At 38.9% G+C, this 26,362-nt stretch overlaps 1 protein-coding gene and 1 long non-coding RNA gene across 2 annotated transcripts; one reads left to right on the top strand and one right to left on the bottom strand.

The window, feature by feature from the left end:
• The first annotated feature begins 2,003 nt into the window (after positions 1–2,003).
• Positions 2,004–13,117, top strand: LOC119617677. The gene is made up of 2 exons (XR_005234039.1): positions 2,004–2,150; positions 8,964–13,117. It is a non-coding gene; the product is annotated as an uncharacterized LOC119617677 (long non-coding RNA).
• LOC108244062 (TNF receptor-associated factor 2) lies at positions 5,976–26,081 on the bottom strand. Its single transcript, XM_017429933.3, has 11 exons — positions 25,851–26,081; positions 20,675–20,884; positions 20,338–20,416; positions 19,344–19,442; positions 18,502–18,663; positions 18,317–18,391; positions 17,242–17,316; positions 13,937–14,509; positions 11,687–11,864; positions 11,325–11,473; positions 5,976–10,023 (listed from the first exon to the last, which is right to left on the bottom strand). Exons 2-11 carry the CDS (start codon positions 20,860–20,862, stop codon positions 9,805–9,807), a joined length of 1,797 nt encoding a protein of 598 aa, XP_017285422.1. The 5' UTR covers positions 20,863–20,884; positions 25,851–26,081; the 3' UTR covers positions 5,976–9,804.
• Positions 26,082–26,362: the final 281 nt, after the last annotated feature.

Raw genomic sequence — 26,362 nt, 5'->3', positions numbered from 1 at the left:
AACTGCATAATGCCAGGAATCAAAACTAACTGTCTTGTGGGAGAATGACTGCTCTAACTACTTAGTCACAGTCGCCCCAATGGCTGGACTTCTTCCCATTAAAGTTTAGAGAGCTTTATTCTGACTGCAAGCCTTTTTCCACTCTGTTTTTAGTTGACTTCAGAGCTTCCTGGCAGCTACAAACTGGGTTCTTAATTTAATGTTTTGGAATATTACTAATAAATACTAAAACAGAGGACTTGCAGGTGCTTTTTTGAATTCCCTTTATTCAGCAGTTATAAAAATATGATTTCATGCATCAAACTGTGACAGGTCAAGTAAATGTTTAGACAAGGACACATAGCATTGTGTAAAAGAATCAACTACATTTTCAAGTTTAGTACAAGTAAGAAGAGTCTGCAGCTAGGCAAGCAGTACTTAGACTTCCGGTCTGTGGGATTTAAATACAAATACTCTATATGCTTGAGCTTCATGTACTGTAAAATCATGTTGATGAATCTTTGACTTAATATTGGATGTTATTTGCAACTTTGCCACTAGATGTCAAGACAACATACAGACTGAGTCTCTGAGGACAGACCGTGTTTCATTGCTCTGAAACCCATATTTTATTCACAGTGGCACATAGTAACTGTCAATGTTGAAACCAAGAATTTGTACTGTTTGTTTGGGGGAAAAAATAAGTAATTTTGAATATTTATGGCAGCAACACATCTCACAAATATGGGACAGAGGCAACAAAAGATAGTAAAAATAAGTGGTACAAATAAAAAACAGCTGGAGTAGAATTTTGCATCTAATTACATTAATTAGGTAGCAGGTCAGTGAAAGGGACTGGGAATGGAAGCAACATTTTAGAGAGGCTGAATTTCTCAGAAGTAAAGATTGGCAGAGGTTAACTAGTCTGTGAAAAACTACATATGAAAATAGTGGAACAGTGTCAGAATAATGTTCCTCAGCCCAAATTGAGAAGATTTTGAATACTTCATTCACTACAGCTCATAATATCATTAAAATAATTCAAGAATCTAGACAAATGTCTGTACTCAAAAGACAAGGCCAAAAGTCAAAATTAAATGCCGGTGATCTTCAGGCCCTCAGGTAGCTCTGCAATAAAAACAGGTCTGATTCTGTTATGGACATCACTGCAGGAACACTTCTACAAATCACTGTCTGTAAACACAGTTCACTGTGACATCCACAAGTGTTGGTTAAAGCTCTATCATGCAAATAAGCTCTCAACAATCACACACTATCTTATATTAAAAATCTTATTGTTCCATATTTTCCTAACAGAGTTCTTCATTCTCAAACTGCAGGTTTACTTGTAATTCCTAGAGTTTCTAAAAGTAGAGTAGGAGGCAGAGCTTTCAGTTATCAGGCTCCTCTCTTGTGGAACCAACTTCCAGTCTCTGTCTGTCAGGGTGACACCCTGTCTACTTTTAAGACGAGACTTTTGATCAATCCTATAGTTAGGGCTGGCTTGGGTTTCCTGAGCTATCCCTTAGTTATCCTGCTACAGGCCTCTACTGCTGGAGGACAAACTGACCACATTTCCTCACTCTGTTGACTTTACTCTCTCTGCTCTTCAGGTTTGTACATGCAATTATTGCTGTCATTAACATGTGTTTTTCTGTTTTTCTTCCCACAGAAATTGCATTTGGACCAGTCCTGTGTTTGTGTTTCTTTCCTGTCCTCTCAAACCCCAGCCCAGCTGAGGCAGATGGCCACTTGTTCTGACCCTGGTTCTTCTGGAGGTTTCTTCCTGTTAAAAGAGAGTCAGCCCTTTCCACTGTCTCCGGCATGCTGCTCAAGATGGGGTATGCGATGAAATGAAGATTCAAGCAATCAGTTTGCTTCCTTAGATTGATAATTTTTATTAATTGTCATTTCATAGTGTACTTTTTGTGAATGTTTTGTGTTAGAAAGTCCACGATATGTTTAGTTTATCATGATAAGTTCAGAATTTCCGACGTTATTGAACTCACCAAAGATTTACAGACGCCCACTAAACGCATCACAGGTGTGCAGCGGAGCGGCTCAGACGCGATGCTCACTTTTCTTTTTTTCCTTTTTTTCCTCTCGTGCGGTAGCGGAGGGAGAATGTTTTACCTGTGTTTATTCAGTTTATCGTGTGTAAATGCCAGAAGGTGAGTGGCGACTTGCTGTGTTATTGACTACAGCTGAGTTTATTGGTTCAATTCCTGTGTAGAAGTTTATTTCTTTCTGATAAGAGCTACGTACAATTCGGTATGCTAATTATTTGCTTTGTGGACTGTTGACTTAAATTAGTCACTTGACCGTGAACTGTTGTTATGTTTAGTTATATTTCCTGATGATTATTTGCATTGTTGTTTTTCTTCAGACCACATAACTGATACACTCCAACTTTTGATGTACATGATGATGATGACTGGAAAATTCAACTGTGATCTGGAACTCAATAAATCATTCAAGCTGGAATCTACATCCCGCATTCTTTAACTTGAATGCACCTCCCATATTCTTGCCGCTCTAAATCTGAACCTTTGGAGACAAAGTGAACCTCTCCGTTTTATTTTGTATTATAATAAAAACGTAATTGACTAATTAGATTTGAATCTAGGTCTAAATTAGATTTATGATTTGTGCTTGTTTGTCTTTAAAATGGTGCCATTAGAAAACTTTTGTTGTCAATTGGCACAATATAATTAAATTGATTTGAATTTTATGACAACTCTAATACAAACTCATGCTGTGATTAAAAGCAATAAAACTAACTTATAAGTGGTGCTGGAAGGCCTTTTATAATTATCCATCCATCCTCCGTCCATTTTCTTTACCCACTTTTTCCTTTCTGGGTTGCAGGGCAGTTGGTGCTCATCTTCAGTGGTCATCGTGTGAGAGGACAGGATGCAAGTCCTTCACAGAGCCACATAAAGACAAATGAAACAGACCACCATTCACGCTCTCATTCACAACTAGGGACAATTTAGTTACCAGTTAATCTAACATGCATGTTTTTGGTCTGTGGGAGGAAATCTGAGTAACTGGAGAAAATCCATGAGTGCACAGGGAGAACATGCACACTCCACAAAGAAAGGCCCTAGATTGGCAGGCCTGCAACCATCTTGTCATGAGGTGACAGTGCTAACCACTGCTCAACTGTGCTGTTCTTTACAACCAGTTTAGGACTGGGTCTGAACTGGGTTTGCCCGGCTCAGATCAACCCCTTTTTTCTTCTTCCTTTAATAAAAGAGAAAGCCCAAGTAAGAAGTCAGAACTTCGTGGACAGTACGCCATTAGGAGCTGTTGTGGAATTTCTCCTCTTTGCGAAGGCCTTCACAAAAAGACAACGAGCCTCTCCGGTGTGATTCTTTCTTAGCAGGTTAAATAAATCAAAACCCTGACAGTAGTCTAGACACAAATATGTGGCACCTTTCCATGTCATTACAGAAAAACCACATGAACTTTATGTGTAGAAATCACATGTGAAAACATGTTTACTTGAGACACTTGTAAAACACATTTTGTACTTATTTACCCTGTGAATTGGGAACACACATAAACTTCCACGTGGAAATCACATGATTTTACTTGTGACAAGGCCTAGCATTTGTTTTGTTTTGGTAGAATGCATCAAATCATTAGTCACTTTACATGCCAGTTTTAAACTAAGATCATCTTTTGCTTTTTTTATTGTTGCATTTTAAACATTTTGTTTGACTGAATTCTAAAGCACTTTGGTCAACTCCGGTTGTTATTAATGTGCTATAAAGTGATACTGACATTAGGCTGAGAAACAACAGCTCTGTGGCCATTTTGATCAAACCTTGAAAATAACACTATGCATACTGTCACACAATACTGTAAGACCTCTTGCAATCTATTGCACTCCTCAAAATCCTTTGCCATAAAAATAACATAATTAATTACAAACAATTACACTATGATTTCCATTACAGAAACACTCCTTAAAGTCTAAGATTGATGTAGTACTTATTTATGTCTACACACATATATTCAGTTTAGTTCGGTTCAATTCAGCTTATTTATATAACACCAATTCATAACAAATCATTGTCTCATGGCATTATACAAGAAAACTAATAAGTCCAAAATCAGTTCAAATGCTTATATACATTTTACACTAAATGTAAATTGTACTATGTTTGCCCTAAAACACACAACAACTTTCTGCAAAAAATAATGAAAGAAACAAATATTTCTTTCTATATGAACATTTTCTACATTGTTTAATAAACCAGACTGTTTTGTCTGAGTGGTGTGACAAAGATGATCCATTAATGTAGTTCTAGATGTAAAAAGTCTGAATTAAATTTGTCTAAAAAGGCCTGTGTTTTTGTTCACTCAAGGTTTTTCTGTTTAAAATTTTAATTTGAAAAGTGCAGGAAAAAGTCATGAACAGACAACAGTGCCCTCTGCTGAGCCAATAACTGTGCTTGACTCCTAAAGCAGAAACAGCTGATATGGTCTAGTTTCTGTAGAAACTCATGAATCATTTGACTGCCTTAGACATTTTATATCAATTACAGATGGAGAAAAATATAACTAAAACTCAAGCCAACACAGCAGAATGGCCACCATAAGAAAAGGAGGAGGAGAAGAAACAGTTATGTTTTAAAGCGAATTGCTTGTGCAATGCTTTATTTTAATGTTTTGTTATTCAGTCAAAATTAAAATGCAACTGGAAAGTGTTTTCTGTTTTTTCTGCTTTGCTGGTAATGACTGTCAGCAGTATGTGTTGAACACATTATTTTAGACAAATATCAGTCAATTTAATACTAAAGATCAAATCTGAGCCCATAATAAAATTGGATTCAAACATTATTTCAAACTGTATTCAAAACAAAAACAGTAATGTTAAAAACTATCAATATTTTACTTTTAGCTTTTTTGCCCCTCACTCACTATTAGGCAGTGACACTGTCAATCATACTAAACAAATCAAAATCAAATCAAACTAAACTTAATTTTGAACATACAACAGCATAGTAAGAGCTACTTGAATCAACACGTAAAAAAATATCTGGGGTATATTATTTTTTTAGTGACTCAAATGTCCTTTACATGAAGGGGTAAGACTTCAAATTGTATTGCAGCCAGCCGCTAGGGGGTACTCTGGTTTCCTCTCACAGACCAAAACCAGGCATGTTAGGTTACTGCTGGTAACTTAGAATTGTCCCTAGGTGTGAGAGAGAGTGTGAATGGTTTGTCTCCATGAGGCCCTGTGATGGATGCACAAGGAAAAAAGCACCAGTTTGTCACAACCCGGAAAGAAGTGGGTAAAAAAAATGGATGGATGTTTGTGTAGGCACATTACTTATAATCAAATTGAAAATTCTTTCAAAATCTGATGTGTAAGACAAAAAGGGGAAAAAAAGACTTTGATTCTCATATCCTTCTGTAAAGCAAAAACAATATGAGAAGAAACATGTTTTTTTTTTGTTTTTTTTTTTGGGGGGGTGCTTTTATGTCTGCTTGCCTAAATGACTTCATGTCTATGTGGAGCAAGTGCCTCAATATGTTCACAGAGTTTACAAACCCCCTAGACCTGCAAACTGCTAGAAAGTGACTTTCTATTTAGTTAAAGTCATAGCAATCCTTGAAGGAATGCATCCTGCCCTCTGCTTTTCATGGCAAATGTTAATGAGTTTTAAATGTACATCCAATGATTACTTCCCTTACAAAAAAATCCCACAAAATTCATGTGATCACATGTGATTCCCATTTTTCACGTGGTTCACATAATCCACAAAAAATCACGTTTTCACATGTGGAAATGTGGGAATCACGTGTGACAGACAGAGACAGACAGAAAGATAGACAGGGTTGACTAATGTATTGTCATTTTTGTGTTTACTGGGGTCTCTTAGCTGTGCTGTGTTGTAGGTGTGCATCTAATGATTACTTTCTGAGAGTTTTCTAATTGGGCAATTTAAAAAAAACAACTCTTTAGACACTCAAAAGCAGAAACCAACACAGTTTATTACAGACTGCATGTCCTCCTTTACCATATTACATCAATTATCAACATCAGAATAAATATGGCTCTGACTTCAGTATACAATAAAATCAGTCAACAAATTACCCTGTTAGGACAAATGGTACAAAGTGCACAAATTAAGTTGGTTCGAATCAAATGCATCACATAACAGAGCTGTTGTGTTTTTGAGAAAAGAGAAACCAACAGAATAAAGCTTACATTCAGAAACCGCTGTGATCTGAGGACCGTTTCATGGGTCGGAATTATTACCTTCACTAATACTGGACCCCATGCACCGTGTTCAAAAGCTACATGCTCACACACACTCACACGCACTTAAATATAAACATATTTGGCATCATATATTAGCATAGAACAGAAAATACAACTTGCAGTACAACACTGTTAGCATATGGAGGTAATATGTGATTTTGGCACGTTACAAGAACACTCAAGGTTAAAAAGTTCATGTAATTTGACACATTATATGCTCAGTCTTCATTAAAAGGTTTTAAAGATTAAAAACTGATTCAATGTACATACGAACAGTTTCTGAACAGTAAAATGGTCCCCCCAAAATCTGACTCGGCTAGATAAAACTACTTGACTATAGATTCCAAAGTTGATGAAGTTTAATGATCAAAAAAGCATCATATTTCTTAGGAAACTCGATTGCAGCTTATCAGCGCCATAATGAGTAATGTAAACAGATGGCAACAAATAGTGTGACATCTGAAACCCTTTAAAGCTGAGATGTTTAAGGGATGTGATCATGTATTGCACTCTGAAAGTCCTCACTGCACAAAGAAGTCGCCCTGGCCTGTTCAAACCATCAAACAAAAGGTTGGTCTATAGATATATAGAATTAATAAGATATTCAGTAATATTATGCTTTATTATAACATCTTGTGTATAGTAACATCAATATATAGATTATTTTAACATTATGATATGAAAGATACATATTTATAAATTGCTATGAATATAGGCAGCTGCTCGTGCTGGGCAGTGCCAGATATAACATAATAACTATTTTATGTTCTCATCCAAACAAATACAAATAAATGCTTTCGCACGCTGGCTCACGGAGTAAACCGGTGGGAAATTTCCATAGTGAAAATGAATTGAAGCCTCCCATGCACAGAGAGGGTTCAATACAGGTCAAGACTGGTTTCCAAACAGGCCAGCGTGAACCTTAAAACCTCAGCATGCATGTTCAATAAAGCAATCTCTTGTGGGCGCATGAAAAATTACGTTCTAATCAAATATGTGTGAAAATCAGTTTCTGTGGGGCTTCATTAAACATTAGTAAATATTGTCATAACGGCCTGAAGCCGAGATTAAAGGAATAGTTTGGTCATTGTTTAGGTGATGATCTGTCAAATAGTTATCATTAGTTAGTACCTTATCGGCCCTGACATCAGTTTTATGCCCCTTTTCTACCGGCTCTAAAGGTCCCGGCTCCACTCTACTCGGCTTGCTTTGCGCGCGTTTCAAACAGCATTTTTTTGAGGCCGGTCCCTGTTTCGGAGTAGGGTCAGTCGGGCTGGCCCTGCTTTCATGGGTGGCGCAAGCTTAGCTCCTGTTCACTCATTGCTCTTGGGTGTGGCCAGATGCAAGCATAAAGAGCAAACGGTAGGAATTTAAACAACAGCGTTAGCTTACCCTGCAACGTTTATGCCGTCTGTCCCCCAGCTGAAGGTGCTGTAAAGCCTGAAATCTCCGGCGGATAACAGTTGTCCTGCTCCGTGTAACAATTGCGGCATCCAGAGCATTTCTTCCACTGCGTCTCTCTTCCTGAAGTCTCAGGAGAAACCCCATAAGTTTAAAAAATAGCAACAACACAGGGCCAACGTTGTCCATAGCGCTTCCGTTGTTTCCACAAATGGCGCCAAGTTTTTGGTAGCGCAGCCGTATTGGTGTGTATGAATGCTACTTTAGCTAATATTAAACCTCTACACTTTGCATGACACTATTTGTTTGGTTTGTTGCCATTTTCTCAACCAAACAACGTCCATGTTAATACACAAATACGTGATGCTGAGATTGCTAGATGGATCAGTCCGCTGTGAGTTGAGTAAACTTTTGGACTGTCTTAACACCCTGATCAGGCACTGCACAATATCATTACATCAGTCCACCTGATCAGCATGTCTCCTCAGTCCCAAGTTCAGCAACCTCAGTACTAATGACACGATACACAATTTTTGCTCAGCACACATACATTCTCATAGTAACATGGATGTCATTCAGTCAAGAAAACGGCGACAAATTTAATGGTGTCATGCAAAAGCGTAAAGGTTTAATATTATCTAATGTAGCATTCTTTCACACTGGCAACTCATTTTTGAAAAAAAGAGTTGTTTTATAAGCCTGATAAACAATATAAAATGTGCTCTCGTTTGGCTAGTAATTAACCTAGCCTGCACAGGAAGAGGTTTAGCATTAGCCAATGTAGCGTTCTTTCACATAGGTATATCATTTTTGAGAGTTGTTTTATAAGCCTTAAAAATGATTTAAAAACAAGGCCTTGCTTGGCTAGCCAAATAGTAACTATTGATAACTATTTGACAGATCACTGATCACTTCAAAAATGACCAGACTATACCTTCAGTGCTTAACAATCTCTTTCCAATCATTCAACCTCCACACACATTTAGCTCAAATATATTGTCACTAACACATAAATATTAGGTTTACATTAATATTGGGTCTCAGAGCAGCTGAAAAACATATGCACTGAGAACTATTTGAACAGACAAACAATCCTTTATCTCCGGTGAATCTGTGTTAACCTCAGTCTGTGGTGGGGCTCAGTACTGTGTGTCAAGTTGTGAGCTTGTTAGCGAATCCTGTAGGAAAACTCCAGCTTTGTGTGTTTGTCAGAGAGACAAAAAAACACATGCAAGTTTTATGCTTCATGCTTGACTGGCAAGCTGCCCTGGACTCCTTGATAACTCCACTGTATCTTCCACAGATGTACCAAACCACCGTTCAGAACCACCGACCCGTCACAGGAACAAACACGCAACAATCCACTCTACATGTAAAAAGCCTGGATCCAATGACATGCAGGCAATGTCCACCATCACGGATGGCTAGTTCACTAACACGTTTAACATCAAACCTTCGTGAAGCTAGGCTGAAACAAGGAGCCGTTAAAAATGTCAGTGGCATGCACGTTGCTAAGAAAAGCAAAAAGGGAAAAGAAGCCTGTTATCTTATTCATAACATAACTCCACGTTTGTCTATGCAAATTCACTTGACACTGCAAGCTTACAATATCCATGATCTTCAAGAAGAAGGAAAAACTGCATCAAGCTCTAACTCTATTACAAGCCAGCTTTATGAGGAAAAACCACACAAACTATCTGGAATCTACAATCGTGTTCTAATACAGTCTGCATCCTCTGAAGAGTGAAAATCTCTTCACACCATCATAACATCTCTACCTTCGCTCAACACGACGAAGACCACGCCTGCTGCTTGCCCAAGTGCCCGTTTACTGAAAACACGTGCAGAACTGATTTAAACCCCAGTAGGGGTGTAGATGTCAAAAGAAAAAGTTTTGCATCCAAAATGTACATCAATGACAGTGGTTCTCACACAGATACCACCTGGTATGACAATGCCAGCACCATCTGGACTGAGCAGCCACATGCAGCAAACAGTTGCAAGCATGTTTGTCTCCCCACAGTTGTGGGGGACGCTACAATGTCCCAAACAGAGCCAGAATGGGACCATGATTGAGCCAAAAAAGAAGCTTTAATGGTCAGGGAGCTACCAAGTTGCCAAACTGAAATGCCCGGTTGAGCCATCTAGAGGCCGGTGAGGTCCACGATTACTTTGATAAAGATGGTGTCATCTCGGATGTAAGAGTTCTTGCCATCAAGTTTGGAGAGCGGGCAGAAGAGGGGACAGCCACTGGCTATGTTCATCTCACTCACAGGTCTCTGGAAGGAGGAGGAAGTGACATCGGGTCGAAAGGCGTCGATGATGTGTTCCCTGTTGCTCTGATCCAGCAGCATCAGAGTCACCTGGAGGCATGACAAGAAAGAGATGGTGTTTATGTGATTCTGTCACTTTTCTAACCTTTTTTCACTAAAGGGGGACAGTGTACATTAATGAACATGGGTATATCCTGTAAATGTGCCAGATTTAGAAATGATGGAGAATCTTCAGCTGTAGTCCCTGGTAGGTTGATTGGGGGGGGGGTAAAAGGAACAAAATAAAAAGCAGATGCTGCTATACAAGAAGGCTCATTCTGAGGTCTGCAGATGACACTGTAGTATTCGGTTTGTTAAAGGGAAGGACAACACACCCGATCAGGTAGTAAATAATTGTATTGAATGATGTGGCAATTCCTTTTTAAAACTGAATGTCACCAAAACCAAAAACATATGAAATTTCAGGAAGATGTATATCTACCACTTTTATCTGTTATTTGAGGGGAGTCAGTAAAGTGTGTTCAAAGTTAGAAGCACCTGGGTGTTGTAACTGAGAACATGTTGACAATCATACTGCTCATTTCTGAGCAGTATGATGGCAGGGCATTCCCACTGTGTTTATATTGTGTATAACTGTTTAAACAGATAAACCTTCAGGCATTTGAAAACTGTACTCAAGGGTGAACCAGAAGTATATAAGTGAACAGTTGTCTTCCAGACATCTTGGCTGATTTATTTTGAATTTCTAATGATATTCCACAAAGTTTAAGGTGTGCATCCAATTAACTCACATGTTGTCAACTAAAAGCTTTTAAAGTCATTAAATTATCATCTGGGCTTTCCCAAATTGTTTAAAGGCATAATCTTAGAATAATACAAAGTTCTCTATTTACTTGGGCATTTCCCAAATAAAAAAAAAGAATCTTAATCAACCTAAAACAGGAAAGGTGCAGTCTGATTTAATGTCAGACAGTGAAATATTCTTTTGTGATATAGAAAACTCTTGCTTTCAGTTCTATGTAGCCTTCTAAGCTAGAAATCTTGCTTCATAGTACAACCTTCTTTTGAATTGTATTCATTTGTCCTGGTGAAAAGTGGGTTTTGATTGTTAAGTCTGCCACAGATAGATTATTTCATATTTATAGTAAATAAAACTATCTAAAACTACAGTGTTTAGACTTAAGAAAAAAACAAAGTAGACTCCTCCAATTCTTTTCTCAATTAAAGTTTTTTTGAACCAATTTAAGAATAAAAACAAAAAATTGTTTAGGTACACCTTGTTGATCTTTTCAGTTTTTTACCTTTTATTGTTTAAACTTTCATCAGGGCCTTAAGTAAATACACTTAAAAAACTGGCTTTTTTAAAGCCACCTGTTTGTATAGGTTTTTACCTTCTGGTTAAAGGGCCATTTGAGCAGGGCGTCACTCAGTCCTCTCATCACCACAAAGAACAGGGACAGGTGGCTGCCACGCCCCGTCCCATCTCCATTCAGATAGATCCGCAGGCACATCTTATAGCCATACTTACTGGTATAAAAGGCTGAAATTAGAAAAAACAGAATCTAAAGCCCATACATTACACTTCAACGTGAAGTTTATCAGGATCTTATTAGAACAAAAAATGTGTAATTACAACAGCAGAGAGATGTTAAAAAAAGACAAACTGCTGTTGTTTTAGAAACTATTGATTATTCAAGATGCTTGTAGTTTAGGCAGCAGTTTGAACCTATGAACACATTATTATTATTGTTACCTGGTGAGAACATGGCAGGGGCTCGACCTGCAATAGCATCCTGTCGCTTTTTGGCAAAATCTGAGATCCTCCATACGAAGATGCCATCGAAGGTGGTGGCAGACATTTCTCTCAGTCGGCCCTCGATCTCAGCCACAGTCAGGTCCTTCAGCCCCACTGTCCTCTCCAACTGTCGCACCTGCAGATAAAAGCAAGGTTTTAGACTTCTATAGAAAGACAGAAGTCACTCATATCTAACCAATTTAATTTCTATATGAATTAGATATTTAAGGAATTGGGAGATTTAGCTTTATTAAATTTGGACTTTCAAAATCTACAATTTCAACTATGTTAAAATGAGAAATATTAACTTCATTGCAAAGCAGTAACTGTCATGAATCAACTGTCAGGACTCTAAATGTCAAACCATATTCTGTTCAAGGCATGACTAATTAAAAAGTGTAAAATTGTTATAATTTTTAACAGGTTCTTGAGTTGAAGTAATGAGAATAGAATTTAAAATCTTATTTTTAACATAAAAAGCTCTCAACAACAATGATGTGCCTGTCAGGTTGACACCCTGTCTATTTTTAAGACTAGGCTTAAGACTTTCCTTTCTGATAAATCCTATAGTTAAGGTTAGCTTGGGGCTCCTAAACTATCCTGTAGTTGTGCTACTATAGACTTAAGCTGCTGGAGGACAAACTGACCACATTTTCTCACTCTGGTGCCGTTTTTACTCTCTACTCTCCATGTTTCCACTTGCAATACTGTGAGGTATTGTGCAATCTGCTAGTGCTCAGAGGATAAACTGGGGATGAGTATCAGCTATTATCACACCAAATTTTACCTCAATATCTGTAAAATTGACTGAAATAGAGTTATTTTGTATTTGCTTAGATTGATTGATAAAACATTTATCTAACAGACAGACAAAGGAAAACAAACAAACAAAGTCAAAAACATTATTGTCAAACACTCACAGCTTCTCAGTTATTGTGCTGTTTATACACGAGTGGCACTTACGAAACACCTGATGGTGTTTTTAACAGTGTTTAGGAGACACCAGAGGGAGTCAAAGCACACAAATTACTACCCTTTTGGCTTTCCATACATGTACCACTATCTCCATTGATAGCGTGGATCAGCAGACAACTTTTCCAAACAGCTGATTAGAAACAGACAGGAAATCCCTCAATCTCTTGTGTTTCAACTGAAAGTAGCCTTCTTGTTTTCCTTTGGTGTATAGTGCTGAAGAGAGTACCATCCTCTACTACTTTTTTGTTGTGGCAGTTAGCAAGGCCTAGGATTTCTCGATGTTTGGCTACATATCAGTCTTTCATAGTCCCTTACTTGCATTCTCTATCCAGTTTTGAAGCATTTAAGCACAATAAGACATTAATGTTGGTAAACTGAAAAGTGATAATTTATAAGGAAAGATTTGTTTCCTGAGGCAGGACTGAAAAACATTTTTGTCTCATTCAAAGAGTGATGGTTAAATAACTTGAATAAGTGTCATGTATGTTGGTGTTTTTGGAGTTTTTGTTATTTGTCTGGTATTTCTTGTGTTGGTTTAGTTGTCTTTTGGGTTTCTTGTCACTATTCACCTCCCCAGTAATTCTCCAGTCACGCCTGCCACACCCACCTCATCTACTCCTTGTCATGTCCACAGCTGCAACTAATTTTCATCTCTCTCTCTTTTCATTTCTCCTTCTGTCTTCTGTCGGTCTCTGTTCTCCATTCTTGACTGGGTCCGTTCCTTTCGTTTTTGCCATGCTTGTCGGTTTCCATGCTTTGCCTTGCCTTGCCCTGCCCTGCCATTTTGTATTTTGTATTTGCTTTTCTTTGCTGCCATGCCAGCCTTTTCTTTTGTTTATATTTTACTTTAATAAATTAGTTTCCCTTTAAGACCAGTCTGCGTTCTGGGTTTGCCTCTGTCTCCCCTCCTTCTGACAATAAGTTAGAGTTATGCTTAGAAGTTGACTTTGTGGTGACAAAAAAACAAGTTGCCAGTCTGTCATTTACAGACTTAAGATTATTAATTGATTAGTGTATTGCTTTGACTCATAAATTAATACTAATAACCAAATTTCCGAGTCAGTATGCAGGAGTTCATTCCATTCTGTAATAATGAAGAAGGGATGATGTTGATGTTCTGCAGAGACATAGGAAGTATTGATGTGTAAGCATGCATTATTGAAGTATGTTGTGAACAGAGGTCATGCTGTCATAAATTAAGCAGCTGTGTGCAGTTCTTGTTCGATGTAATACCTTATTACTCAGAGCCTCAATCTTATCTTGGTCCAGTTTATGCTGCCGGTTGCTGGCCTCCATCGTTGTGGCAAACCTCTCCACCTCTCTGTTGAGAACACAAACCACGTTTTCAAACGTCCCAGATTTGACCTCGAGTTCTGTGCACCTGCGGCCCAGTTCGGCCACCTTGGTCTTCTCGCTGTGGAGCTGAAGCTCCAGTGCTGCGCCCACCGAGCTGGGCAGGGGTGTGAAGGAGGTAGCCACAGAGAGAGTGGGAAGAAGAGTGGGGGGTGGAGGAAGAGGCGCTGAAGCGGGTGTACCAGGGGGAACAGAGCTGGAGGAGGACAAAGACGAGGAGGCGGCAGCTCCCTGCACGGGAGGCACAGAGGAGGTGGTGCTGAGCTGGGAGACTCTGGCCTCGAGCTCTCTGAGGGATTGTTGAAGTTCTACCAGTTTGTGTCCGGCTACTTCCAGTCCCTGGGGCTGCAGACCCTCCATGCTTACTTTCATGCCCATAATGTAGTGCAGGAGCAGGTTAAGGTGCTCGTAGGCGAAGGCGCGTTCATGGTCATGAATCTTCTCCTTCTCCACCTATAAAAAAGAAAATCAGGCATCACAAAACAAGAGACAAACATTATAAAAAATGAGCTTTAATCAGCTGAATAAAGATTTTAAAGCATTTAAGTGTGTCAATGAATAAGCATTGAAATGCCCTTATTACCATTCTGTTAGAAAATTTTGGTCCATATCTCATCATGAAGCTTTAAAATAAAACATGCAAATTCTACACCAAAATGTATGGCTCAGTTGTGATTAATGTGGTATGAGTTTAGGTAGCGGCATGATGCACAACATAGAAAAAATTTGTATCCTAAGAGAAATCTCAGCCCTGTCCGAAGCTCTATATGGGTCACAGAAAGTATGACTTTACATGTCTGAACTGGGCCTATGATATCTTTAACAATTTTAACACAATCGCAGCTTAAATTCGATGTTTTTCCAGATTTTTCTTTGGAATATTCAACTGACAGTTGATATCATACACTTTAACTTTTAAGTTGTCTAAAATCTTTAACAAACAAACAAACAAACACCTGGTTTGAATCAGTGTGTCATTAACAGGCTTCTGCAGAACATGAAGAGGTAGTTTAACCACTGAATTAGGTATGTTGGAGCAGGACAACAAGTAAAACATGCAGGATAGTGGCCCTCCAGGACCAGGGTTGCCTACCCCTGCTCTAGAGAGAGCTGTCTATCCTGACTTCTAAAAGGAAAACTCTTCTATAGTCTGGGACACTAGACAGAAGGCACAATCACACTTCTTCTGTTCATAGATGAGAGCGACAAACAACTAGGAGAAACTGATCAGAAGACCTTAGAGGCCTAAAAGGTGAGTACGGGCTTTAAAGTTCACTGATGGAAGTGGGAGCCCTATTGTTTAAAGCTTTGTAGACCAAAAGGGGAATTTAAATTGAATTTTAGAGCCAACTTCAGAGTAACACCTGAAATCCCAAGCCATCTTTGTAGTCGATCAATAAGAACAGAGTGAATTCAAAAAAGGTTAAAAAAACAAAAACAACTGGACTTCTATTCTGTAGTTGAAGATGTTTCACTTCTCATCTGAGGAGCTTTCTCAATCAGAAATAGAGAGTGTGGAGTTGAGCTTTTAAAGCTGAGATGTGATGTAAGATGGATTGGTTGCAAATTGCTCTCACTCTCCTAACAATAGAGGCTCATTAGGGTCCTTGTTTGTCTGACTCACTGATGGGCCACTCTGGTCACATGAATGAAGGTGTTGATTGGAGTGAAACTGACTGGGTATCAGGCCTAAAGCTCCATTATATGTTTTTGAAAGCTGAAATCTGAGACCTCCTCCTCTGTTTAATGTTGGTTTCTCCCTTTTGACATAGATGGCTTCTTTTACCCCCCTCTCAAACCATCTGTCTTCTCAGTCCAAAATATGAACATTCTGGTCCTCAAAGGATAAGGGACACTCCTTTGAGTACCAAAATGTTCATATTTAAGAAGAGCTGTCTCAGGGCTGTGCCTCCTGATCGTGATTAAAACTTGTTTAACATGTTATCGAAATTGTGCTTAATGTCAGATTGATTGTTCCTTATCATTACAAGATAATCTTTGTTTAAAACTCTGGTATTAAAAGAAGAAGGTAATATGCATTCTTTCAAGTAATGGTAGCCTTTTAATTTCCACTGCTTTCATCCACCACTGGTATGTTTTACACAACCACAGTAGGGTTGAGTTAATAATGTGAATTATGTTCACATGACTTGTTTGTGGGACTAACCTGTGTGTGCATAGGTTACTGCTCAATGGAAAAAGTGCATCAGCTGCTCCCTCATTTTTTTACCTGCTGTCACTCCCAGCAATGACACAAAAAGCAGGCAAGTACTGTTTATTCATTGTAACTTTACTTCTATGGTTACAAACTAAACAATTGATATGGAAAATAACTGCTATGTTCTACACCACCATCCCTCAGCTTTGAGTTGGTTCAGTCCTACTCGTCTGAACACCAGCAGCTGTTGCCTTGCTACTCGAACAGTGTTAAGCTGTGGAGATGAAAAAACAAAACTGATCTTTTAAAGTTTTGAAACTGTGCTGTGTCTTTTTTTGTCTAAGAATCAGAGGGTGCCTACAAGTTTTTGAAAGCGGTAATATAAATCCCTTTATGCTGAACTTATTGTATTAAACCCAGAGCTGATTTATTGTAGATTAATATTTATGGGTTGGTATAAATATGGTCTAGAAGTAAAAGTTACGTAAATTTTGCCACGGTTTGTTTAAAGAAAAAAAAATTGAAAGAACATTACAGTCTAGATTTGAATCGTGGTATCCTGCATAAAAAATGCATTGTTTTATCTTTTACACCATCTAAGCATACATTGTGGATGTTCCCATTGCTTGCTCTTAGTCACTCACATGTCCAGTTTGTTCCCCTATTTTGTCACATAATTAGGTGCCTGTGTGTGGGAGGGCTACAGTGATCACTTGATCTTCTATTCATTCTTGTGCATATGACAAATATTACTTGCATACTGTAGCTTTAAGTCACTTTTAACTTTATGTTAAGTTGAAACAGTGAAACATTTGTGTAAATGTGACTATTGGCTAAAAGACTGAAAGCCAAATCCTTCAAGCAGCTTGAGGAACTATGTATATTACTTTGAAGCCTAATTAGATACGAGATACTTTACAGTTTGGCAAACTATTTGCTCAACACACATCATGTCTGTGTTATGAAGTGATGTGATTAAATGAAAAAATGTATAAATACTGAGAACAATAATCATCAGGCTACTTACTGACATGTCACATCCAACCACATGAAATCGACATGGAGTTCTGAATTTGCTGCAGAATTTAATATGGTCCACATACTAAAAGAAAAAAAAAGAAACAGTATTTCAGTTTAATAAATTAACACCATAAACTCAGGAAACAAGTCAAATAAATTGCAGCCATTTCGGCTTTTCATGTGTTGTCATTCTGATTCAAATTTATTGCAGAATCACAGGAACTCTTTGTTCTCTTTACTCTGCTGTGAGTTTTTTGCAAGATTTTATTTATTTATTTATTTTTGTCATGAGAAGAAAAGGAGAAGATTTACCTATTATTACCCGCTAACAAAGATAAAAGCCTAAATGTTTTGCCTGTGTCTTTGTGTGGGTTTGTTTGTTTGTTAGTAGCATTAGCAAAATAGCTCATAAACCACTGTTGATTTTATTGACGTTATAAGGAAAAAAAAATCATTAGATATACATCTACAACTGATTAACTGTTGGAGCCAGTTTATTTCAAGATTGCTGCCACAGCCAACTTATCTGAGAGAAAAAAACAAAAATGGCTATACTTCAGTCAATTTAACAGATATTGTGGTACAGTTTAGTGAAGTTGTAGGTAAAAGTAAACTTAAGACTTCAGCATTAACTGTAGGAGTCAACCTTGTTGGTCTGTTAGCAAAGTCTCTCATGAACCAGTGGTGGATTTTAATGACGCTTTCAGGAAATGATAATTGATGTACTGTACATCTATATAACTGAATAAGATTTTGAAATTGATCCAATTCAAAATGGCCACCACAGCTAATCGACATTAGCTAACACAAAAAAATATCTATAAGTCAGTCAGTTCTACAGATATTGCGCCAAAATTTGATGTGATAGTAACTGAGAGTCAATCAAAACACATTTTCTGAGCGTGACATCTTGCAAGATCACATAAGATTGCACATAATATTATTTTTTTAAAGTTTGATCAAAGCAGCAACTAACAGCTAACAAGATGAGATGATCTTCATTTGAGTCTTTGGCATGCAACACAGCATGTGATATGCATTCCTTTCAAGGAAAGCTAGGCCTATCATTTTTCTAGAGTTACCTTTTCTCTGGGTATTTTCTTTTTGGCACAGCCTTCACAGATCATCGGATACTTGGGGCAGATTTCATCATGTGCCTGAAAGAGATAAGTGTATCTTATATTATCACATAAGCAGTGTCTGATCTGTACAGGCCCCAATAAGTAGAGGGTTGGGGGCTGGTCTGTCCGAATAAATCAGTCCTAACCTTTATATTTTTGAAGTGAAATGGGTCCTTGCAGTATTTGCAGTTGAGTGTCCTCTCTGGGCACTCCCTCTCATTATGGCGCTCCTGTTCACTGAAGCGGATTCGTTCTTTGCAGGAGGGGCAGGGGATGATCATGAACTCACACTTCCCCTCGTGATTCAGCTGTGGAAAAAAAAAACAGTGTACATGAAGCTAAAACAAGCAGGGAGGTAACACCTTTGGTTACAGTATGGAAATCCACTGTAGGAAGTGGGCAAACACTTCAGGTAGTTTAAATGTTTAGATTCTGATCCATCCCCCGTGATGAAGCTGTCCTGAAATTCAGGAATTGTTCAAATTGTTTGTAGGCCGACTCGCTCACACACACCTTTTCAGTTCTTCCCACAAGTTTTCTATTGGATTGAGATCAGGGCTTTGTGATGGTCGCTCCAAAACATTACCTTTGTTGATCTTAACCCTCGTGAAGCCAGAGAGAGAGAGAAAGAGAGGTAGAGAAGCCCTTGTAACTTTCGGTCAGTTTGACCCAAAGGCCATGGGAAGAGGGTTAAAGCCTCTTTTATAACTAATTTGGCCATATGTTTAGGGTCACTGTCCATTTAACAATTCTCTTCCTGATATTTTGACTGATTTCTTTTGATCTTCCCAAGACTTCACACATAGAAGCAGAGTGTTTAAGGTGTGCCTCCAATTAACTCAAATGCTGTCAACTAATCTATTATTTTTAACTGTATATTCTAGGCTTTTCCTAAACAAAAACATTGGGGCTGACTTATACATTACTTTTAATAACGTGAAGAAAACCATTTAGTGAAGACAAAGTTAGCAGCAGAAGCACATCTCACCTCATACTCTTTGACAGTGCCTTTCCAAGTACAACTTTCATTAATACAAACAGCAGACAGACTTTCAACTTCCCTTCGAACGGCATTGTCAGGGAAAGCCTGAAAGCACACAGAAAAAAGCAAAGTTAGGACTCAAAGTAAACTGTAAAAACATCTGATTGCAATACTTAATAAATCATACAATAAATTCAATAATTTAATATCAAACAATGAAACTATGATTGTTTTTTTCTTTTTTTAAAACATTTGAAGCCCCTGGTTACTTTACAAGCAATAATGTTTTTGACCTTTTGCAAATTAAGCTATAATATATTTTAAGCTACATTATTATATTAGGTATTACACTTTTTTTCTTTCTTTGTCCAAATGTTTTTAAAAAAAAATTATTCTCACCATTTTTTCAAAATTGGTTTTTATTTTGCTATATAAAAAACTTTTTTGTTTTATCAGCTTTCATCTTTTATGAGCTCCTTGTTACCTTTGTAATAATTATCACCCATCCAAGGTGAAAGGTAATATTATTTTTGTGTGCGTGTATGTGAATGTTTGTTTGTTGGTTTGTTGAATTATTAGTGTTATGAAATTTTCAGAAAGTGATCACTGGATATACATCAATAACTGATTAGCTTTTGGAGTCACACCAATTCAAGATGATCACTGCAGCTAATTGTCATTAGTCAACACAAAAATGTCTCTAACACAGCCAGTTTTACAGATAACTAGCTAAAATTGGTGTGGTAGTATCAGGGAGTCATCCTCTATACATACTCTGAGCAATAACATGTCTTGCGAGATATTGCATGAGACTGTACATGACGTCACTTACAAGGTTTGACAAAAACAGCTGCAACACTGTCATTACTCAACATTAGATGATCTTAGTCTAAAACTCTGCCATGAAAGGTAACAGGTGGTATGCAGAACTGAAAATATCACATTATTCCCCTTTAAAAAATGTAGTAAAACTCACACTCACTCACACATTTATACTTACGCATCCTTGTTTCAAAATAGATGTGGACTCCTCAAAAATATCTTCTTTAATGCAAGCGTTGCATTTCTGGGGTCCATTACTGCAAAGAAACAACAATTTGGATGCAATGCAGCTGATGTTTGGTGCAATTTTTAGAGCTTTGTATGTTTGGCTGAAAATAATGCAGCTAGATTGAACCACAACATTAAATTGTCAAACAATGAGCTAAACATTCTTATAAATCTCTATGAAAATCTAATCTAATACAATATTAAAAAACCTAATTAGAATGATAAAAGTCCCTACATTATTGTAAGCAAAATCCAAAGGTTTGCCTCTTAACCAATCAGATCCTCACCTCACAGTCCTGTTGAAGCAGTAGGAACAGAAGCGATGTCCACACTGAGCTTGGAACGGCCGTCTGAGGATATTGTGGCAGCAGTTGCACAGGTGTTTGTCCTCCAGCTTGTTGCCCAGGATTTGCTTGGGGTAGCCAGGTTTATTGCTCTCCATGGACGAAGGAGGGGACGGTTCCTGTGCAGCCATGGTGTCTGTTTACACGTCGCACCTGAGAAACACATTAAATGCTACTAAATGAGTGGGAGCTGAGAAGTGCCACTACTAAACATTTATTTTGAAGGGACTTTTTTTCCTAGTACATTATTAAATCAGCTGTGAACTTGTTTTTTGTCACAACTTCACTATAGACTGCTATCTCAGACTGAGCTTTTTCAAAATGAACAATGATCAAATGGAAACTAAACTTTGTCCAAACAAACTGCTCTATCAGCCTGATCATTAAAAAATAAACAAATATTATTAAATATGTGGTCATTTTTAGAAGTCCAATCTGTGCACAGAAACACAGCAAATAGAAATTTAACACAGCTCAATATTAATCACAGTATTTTTGGCTATAATGAGCCTAATTTCACTGTAGATCTTTAAAAGGAGAACAACACAGTTTAATCTGTGCAAAAGTCAAAAACAAGTGCAGGTATTTCCCAGAAATATTGAAACCCTTTATTAGCAAGAACTGAAGTCATTTCATAACTATGATTTCCTTGTCTTTCAAGGAATGTTAGGCCTGACAATATTGCCCAATGCCGTTAAGGCCAGAGTTTTAAACTAAAATGATCTTATGCTGAGAAATGATGGCGTTGTAGCCATTTTGACCAAATCTTGTAAATGAGTTCTGCACAATCTTATGCAATATTGTGAGATAAGTACAAATATTGCATAATGTGTAGCACTCAGGATATGTTGGGATGATGCTCAGCTGCAACCACACAAAGTTTTAGCACAATGTCAATAAAACTGACTGCGGTATTTACACTTTTGTGTTTCCGTAGGTTAATTGACTGTGACAGCCATCTTGAAAAGGTTGCCTCTAAAATTTAATCAGTTCCAGGTATATATCCAAAGATTACCTTGTAAACATTTCATTAAAATCTATCCAGTGGAACATGAGATATTTTGCTAACAGACAGAACTTGCACGTGTCCAAAACATCGTAGGCTGACCTCTTCCCTCACCTGCTATCAAGACAAAGAACATCAGTAAGGATTCTTCTCATCACTGTCATCACTGTTTCAAACTTCTGCTCTCAGTGAAACAACCTAGGACACTGTAAACATGTGCTGATAGACTGTTGGGTAGTTTATTTCCAAAAGGCATCCAGCCTTGGAATATTAATAATAATAATGCATTTTATTTGTATCGCCTTTCAAGACACCCAAGGACACTTTACAATATTAAGACACAATTAAAAAAAAACAAGGGGGCTACAAAATCTAAAATAAAAACAACAAGAAAGTTAAGTGAAAAGGCTAGCTTAAACAGATGAGTCTTGAGTTGTGTTTTGAAAGTCGAGAGATTGTCAATATTACGTAAGTCAAATGGAAGAGCATTCCAGAGTTGTGGAGCAGAGTGAGAGAATGCTCTATTTCCCATGGTACTGAGGCGGACAGGAGGAATGTTGAGGTGGATGGAAGACGATGAACGAAGGGAGCGTGAATGGGTGGTGATGTGCACAAGATCGGACATATAGGAAGGGGCGAGGTTGTGTATAGCCTTGAATGTTTGCATGAGGATTTTGAATTAAATTCTGAATGAGACAGGACGCCAGTGAAGTTGTTGGAGAACAGGGGTGATGTGGTGGGATGAGGGGATTTTGGTGATGATGCAGGCAGCCGAGTTTTGAACCATTTGAAGTTTACGGAGAGATTTGAGAGGAAGACCAAAGAGGAGTTACAGTAATTGGTTCTAGAAGTGACCAAACTATGGACCAGGATGTAGGCAGAGTGTGATGAGAGTGATGAACGGAGTCGGTTGATGTTCCGAAGATGGAAGTATGCGGACCGGGTAATATTATTGATGTGTGAATGGAAGGAGAGAGTGTTGTCTAGAGTGACACCCAAACTCTTAACCTGGGTGGACGGCGAAACCTGGGTGCTGTCGATGTTAACGGAGAAACTGTCGACTTTGGATAATGTTGATTTACTGCCAACCAATAGAAACTCTGTTTTAGCGCTGTTTAATTTAAGGAAGTTAGCATTGAACCAGGATTTTATTTCAGATAAACAAGAAGTGTGAGAGGAAGGTGGAAGTGAAGACAAAGAATTGGGTGTCGTTGGCAAAACAATGGAATTGAATGTTAAATCTACAAAAGATATTGCCAAGGGGGAAAAGGTAAATGATGAAAAGAAGGGGCCCCAGGACAGAACCTTGGACAAAAACAATTATAATAATAATCACAATAACTTACAGTTATTCACAATAACTGTAAGTTATTACTCTAAGGCAGGCATCTGCAACCTTTCCAATCAAAAGAGCCATTTCTGTCCCTTTCCCAACTAAATATAAATATGGCCAGAGCTGCTACTAATAGAACATAGCCTGGATAAAGACTTCTGCCTCTTTTCATCATGCTCCGTACTCGATGTCTGATGTAACAACTAATAAGGTACGAACACGAGGAGCAAAAACAGGAGGATTACTGAGAACTAACGGGTAGCAGGACGGGAGGATAACAAGAGAAACCGGCAAGAAGTGGCTGAAGGAGAGGAGTATATATACACTGGGAAGGTGAACGCTGGAACAAAGGCAGGAGTAATTGACTAATTGACAGCAGGTGTGAAGAAGGAACTGGAAGGAAAACCTGAGGAAAGAGAGAGAGAGTGGCAACAGGAGGCGAGAGAAAGCAACAGGGGAACAAGGAAAGGAATTTAAGATGCAACTGAGGATACCTAAATAAGTAATAAAACTAAGTGAAGAGAGGACTAAACAAGGGCAGATCTAATACAGAAACACAGAAGAGGCGGGACAAAGAAAAAACTAGATATAAAGAAAAAAGCTGGGAGAACTGAGAAAGGACTGGAATGAAAACAAGGAATAAACAATCTAAGGAAAACTGAATACTCAATGAAGGAAAAGGCTAAACTAAAGAAAAACCAAAACTAATCGGAATCAAAACAGGAGAAAATCATAAATTACAAAATAACTGAAATGCTCAAAACAAAAAACTAAACAGACCAAAACCCAAAACAGTACAGATTATGACATGTTTACTTCCAGCTAAGTAACTTTTTCCTTGTACAGCATGAGCTATATAAGAAGACACCTGAAGAGGTTCAACACTTCATTTAGAATAAGACGGATGCTTTTACTGTCCGTGCTCTATGACTGATATCACAGTGTCGTAGAACAAAGATGAGGGAGACAGGAAGACCCATCTTGTTGATTTTTTTAACAATGCATTACAAAAGAGATGTCAAGCAGAGCATCCCAGTGATGAGACAGATCCAAGGGTTAGAGTCTGTCTAACCTCAGATTGTCAGAGTGCTTCTTTGAACAAAGCTTATCAGTGAGACATAACGCCACTAGTCTTGTCCTAACTGAAACGCCATATCACTTAGGTCGTATTCAGACCTGACACATTTGGTCCGCTTTAATCGAAGCAGAGTTCGTTTCCAGCATTGGTCCGCACTTTTTGTGCAGGTGTGAATACAGTCATGCGAACTCCGGTGCGGATCAAACAACCGGACCGAAACCCACTTTTTGAGGTGGTCTCGGTCCGCTTCCAAACGAACTCTGGTGCGGTTCGCTTCTGGTGTGAATACAGACCGGACTTGAACTGAACTAACTACGTAAAGCATGCACCTTTTTGGACTTCACGGGCCACCGCTGCTAGTATGTTGTGTGTCAGAGTGCACAGAGCATCCCGTCTTCTTCGAGTTGCGGCACGCATTTGCCGGCGCCGTTCCAAAATTAGAAGTAAAACGTCATTAAACCGACGTTGAATGAGCTGCTCTTGAATTTCAAAATGGCACTGTAATTGTACCAACAGAACGAATGTGCACATAACAAATACAGCACGCAGGACTTCCATCTTTATTTCCGGGTCTGTGCTCTGTGCTCCAACCGCTGCCCCCGTCTTTCTGTCCAATGGGAGCAATGACCGTCACCCACGTGGCTTTGTTTATAAATTATAGTCTGCTTACAAAAAAGCACAATGTGAATGCAAACCGCACCAAACAAAAAAAAATAAAGTCCACTTTTGGTCCGGACCAAACAAGCGGACCAAAGGATTTTCCTGGTGTGAATACACCCTTAGAGGGAATATTGACCTAACACTGAACTGTGAACGGATATGCACTATACAGGTCAAATATGTTACACCTAATGATTAAATCTCAGAGTACCTGTCAGTGAATCTATTTTTCCACAACAACATGATATGGTACTAACTATTTGACATTAAAAAAAACTTCAAAAAATGACCAGACTGTCCCTTTAAATCAAATGGAAGCAGTCGGGTTTATCAAGTTGTTTGTCTGTGAAGTGTCTGGAAAAATTAAGTGCATATTATATGTTTCTTAAAGCCCCAACACCATAAAAAAAGAGAAAAACAGAGAAAAAAAAGAGACAAATGTTTTTGACCATTACAGAAGATAAACGAAGGCTGCAATTTAGAAGCAGGAGGTCGTAAATAATCTCCTACTGGTGGGCGTTCAGATGTGTTAACATGATGTGTTTACAATGTGCTAACAGTCACTGTGTGTGTGTGTGTGTGTGAGAGAGAGAGAGAGAGAGAGAGAGAGAGAGAGAGAGAGAGCATCACAGGCCAGCTGAGAGGCCCACACCCTTTGTTTACGTCCCCTCTCAGCATCCATGGCTTTTTCCACATCTCTGGAAACAAACTGGAGCTGATCTCCTCTCTTTCAGCTCCTCCTGCTGGGAAACTGTGCAGAAGAGTAAAGCAGCCATTGCGTGTGTGTCTGCCTGCCTGTCCGTCCGTCCTTCCTTCCTTCCTTCCTTCCTTCCTTCCTTCCTTCCTTCCTTCCTTCCTTCCTTCCTTCCTTCCTTCCTTGTCGCTGTTGCTAAGCTATCAGCATCCCTCAGTCAGTCATGGTACCCAGCTCTGCGCCACGCCCCTTTCACATCTGAAGCCTGCTGTATGTCTGTACCAGAACATTTACAGGAGAAGCCTTTTGGACGGGCTGCAGCAAGTAAACAGCCAGGGTCCGACTCACCAGCCTTTTATCCTAAGCTGTCATCGCGTGCGGCGGCTGTGAAAAGCCCCTACGCTCCTGCTCGCAGCTTGACGCCCCTGCGCGATGCCCAGATTACATGCGCTTCTGCGTCCGGCCGGAGGTGCTGCCTTCAACAGCAGCCACATAATACAGATGTGGTCCCCAAACGCGACGGCTGTTATTGTCCAATATCGCCATTGCACTTTCAGACTGGGCGTTACGTCATGCGGGCGGGAGGGGGGAGGCGAGAGGAAGGGGAGGGGAGGAGGAGGGCTGAGCGCGGGTTGACAGGCAGACGAGCTATGGAGGAGCCCGAACCATTGGTCCGGAACCCGGAGGGGGCGGAGGAACGCCTAAACAACCACATCACTGAGTTCATGCAGCAGTGGCGGCTGTAGGACGGTGGCCCGGGGTGGCAGCTGCCACTGGTGGGGGAAAAAATATTTGAAGAAAAAGAACTGATTGTGAGTCTTTATTGAATCTGGGAAAAAAAAAGAATTGTTGACAAACAG

This window comes from Kryptolebias marmoratus, linkage group LG14 (genome assembly GCF_001649575.2).
Source record: "Kryptolebias marmoratus isolate JLee-2015 linkage group LG14, ASM164957v2, whole genome shotgun sequence".
Classification (NCBI taxonomy): domain Eukaryota; kingdom Metazoa; phylum Chordata; class Actinopteri; order Cyprinodontiformes; family Rivulidae; genus Kryptolebias; species Kryptolebias marmoratus.
Note: the sequence above shows the minus strand (reverse complement) of the source record. Positions and strands in the feature narration are given on the sequence as shown.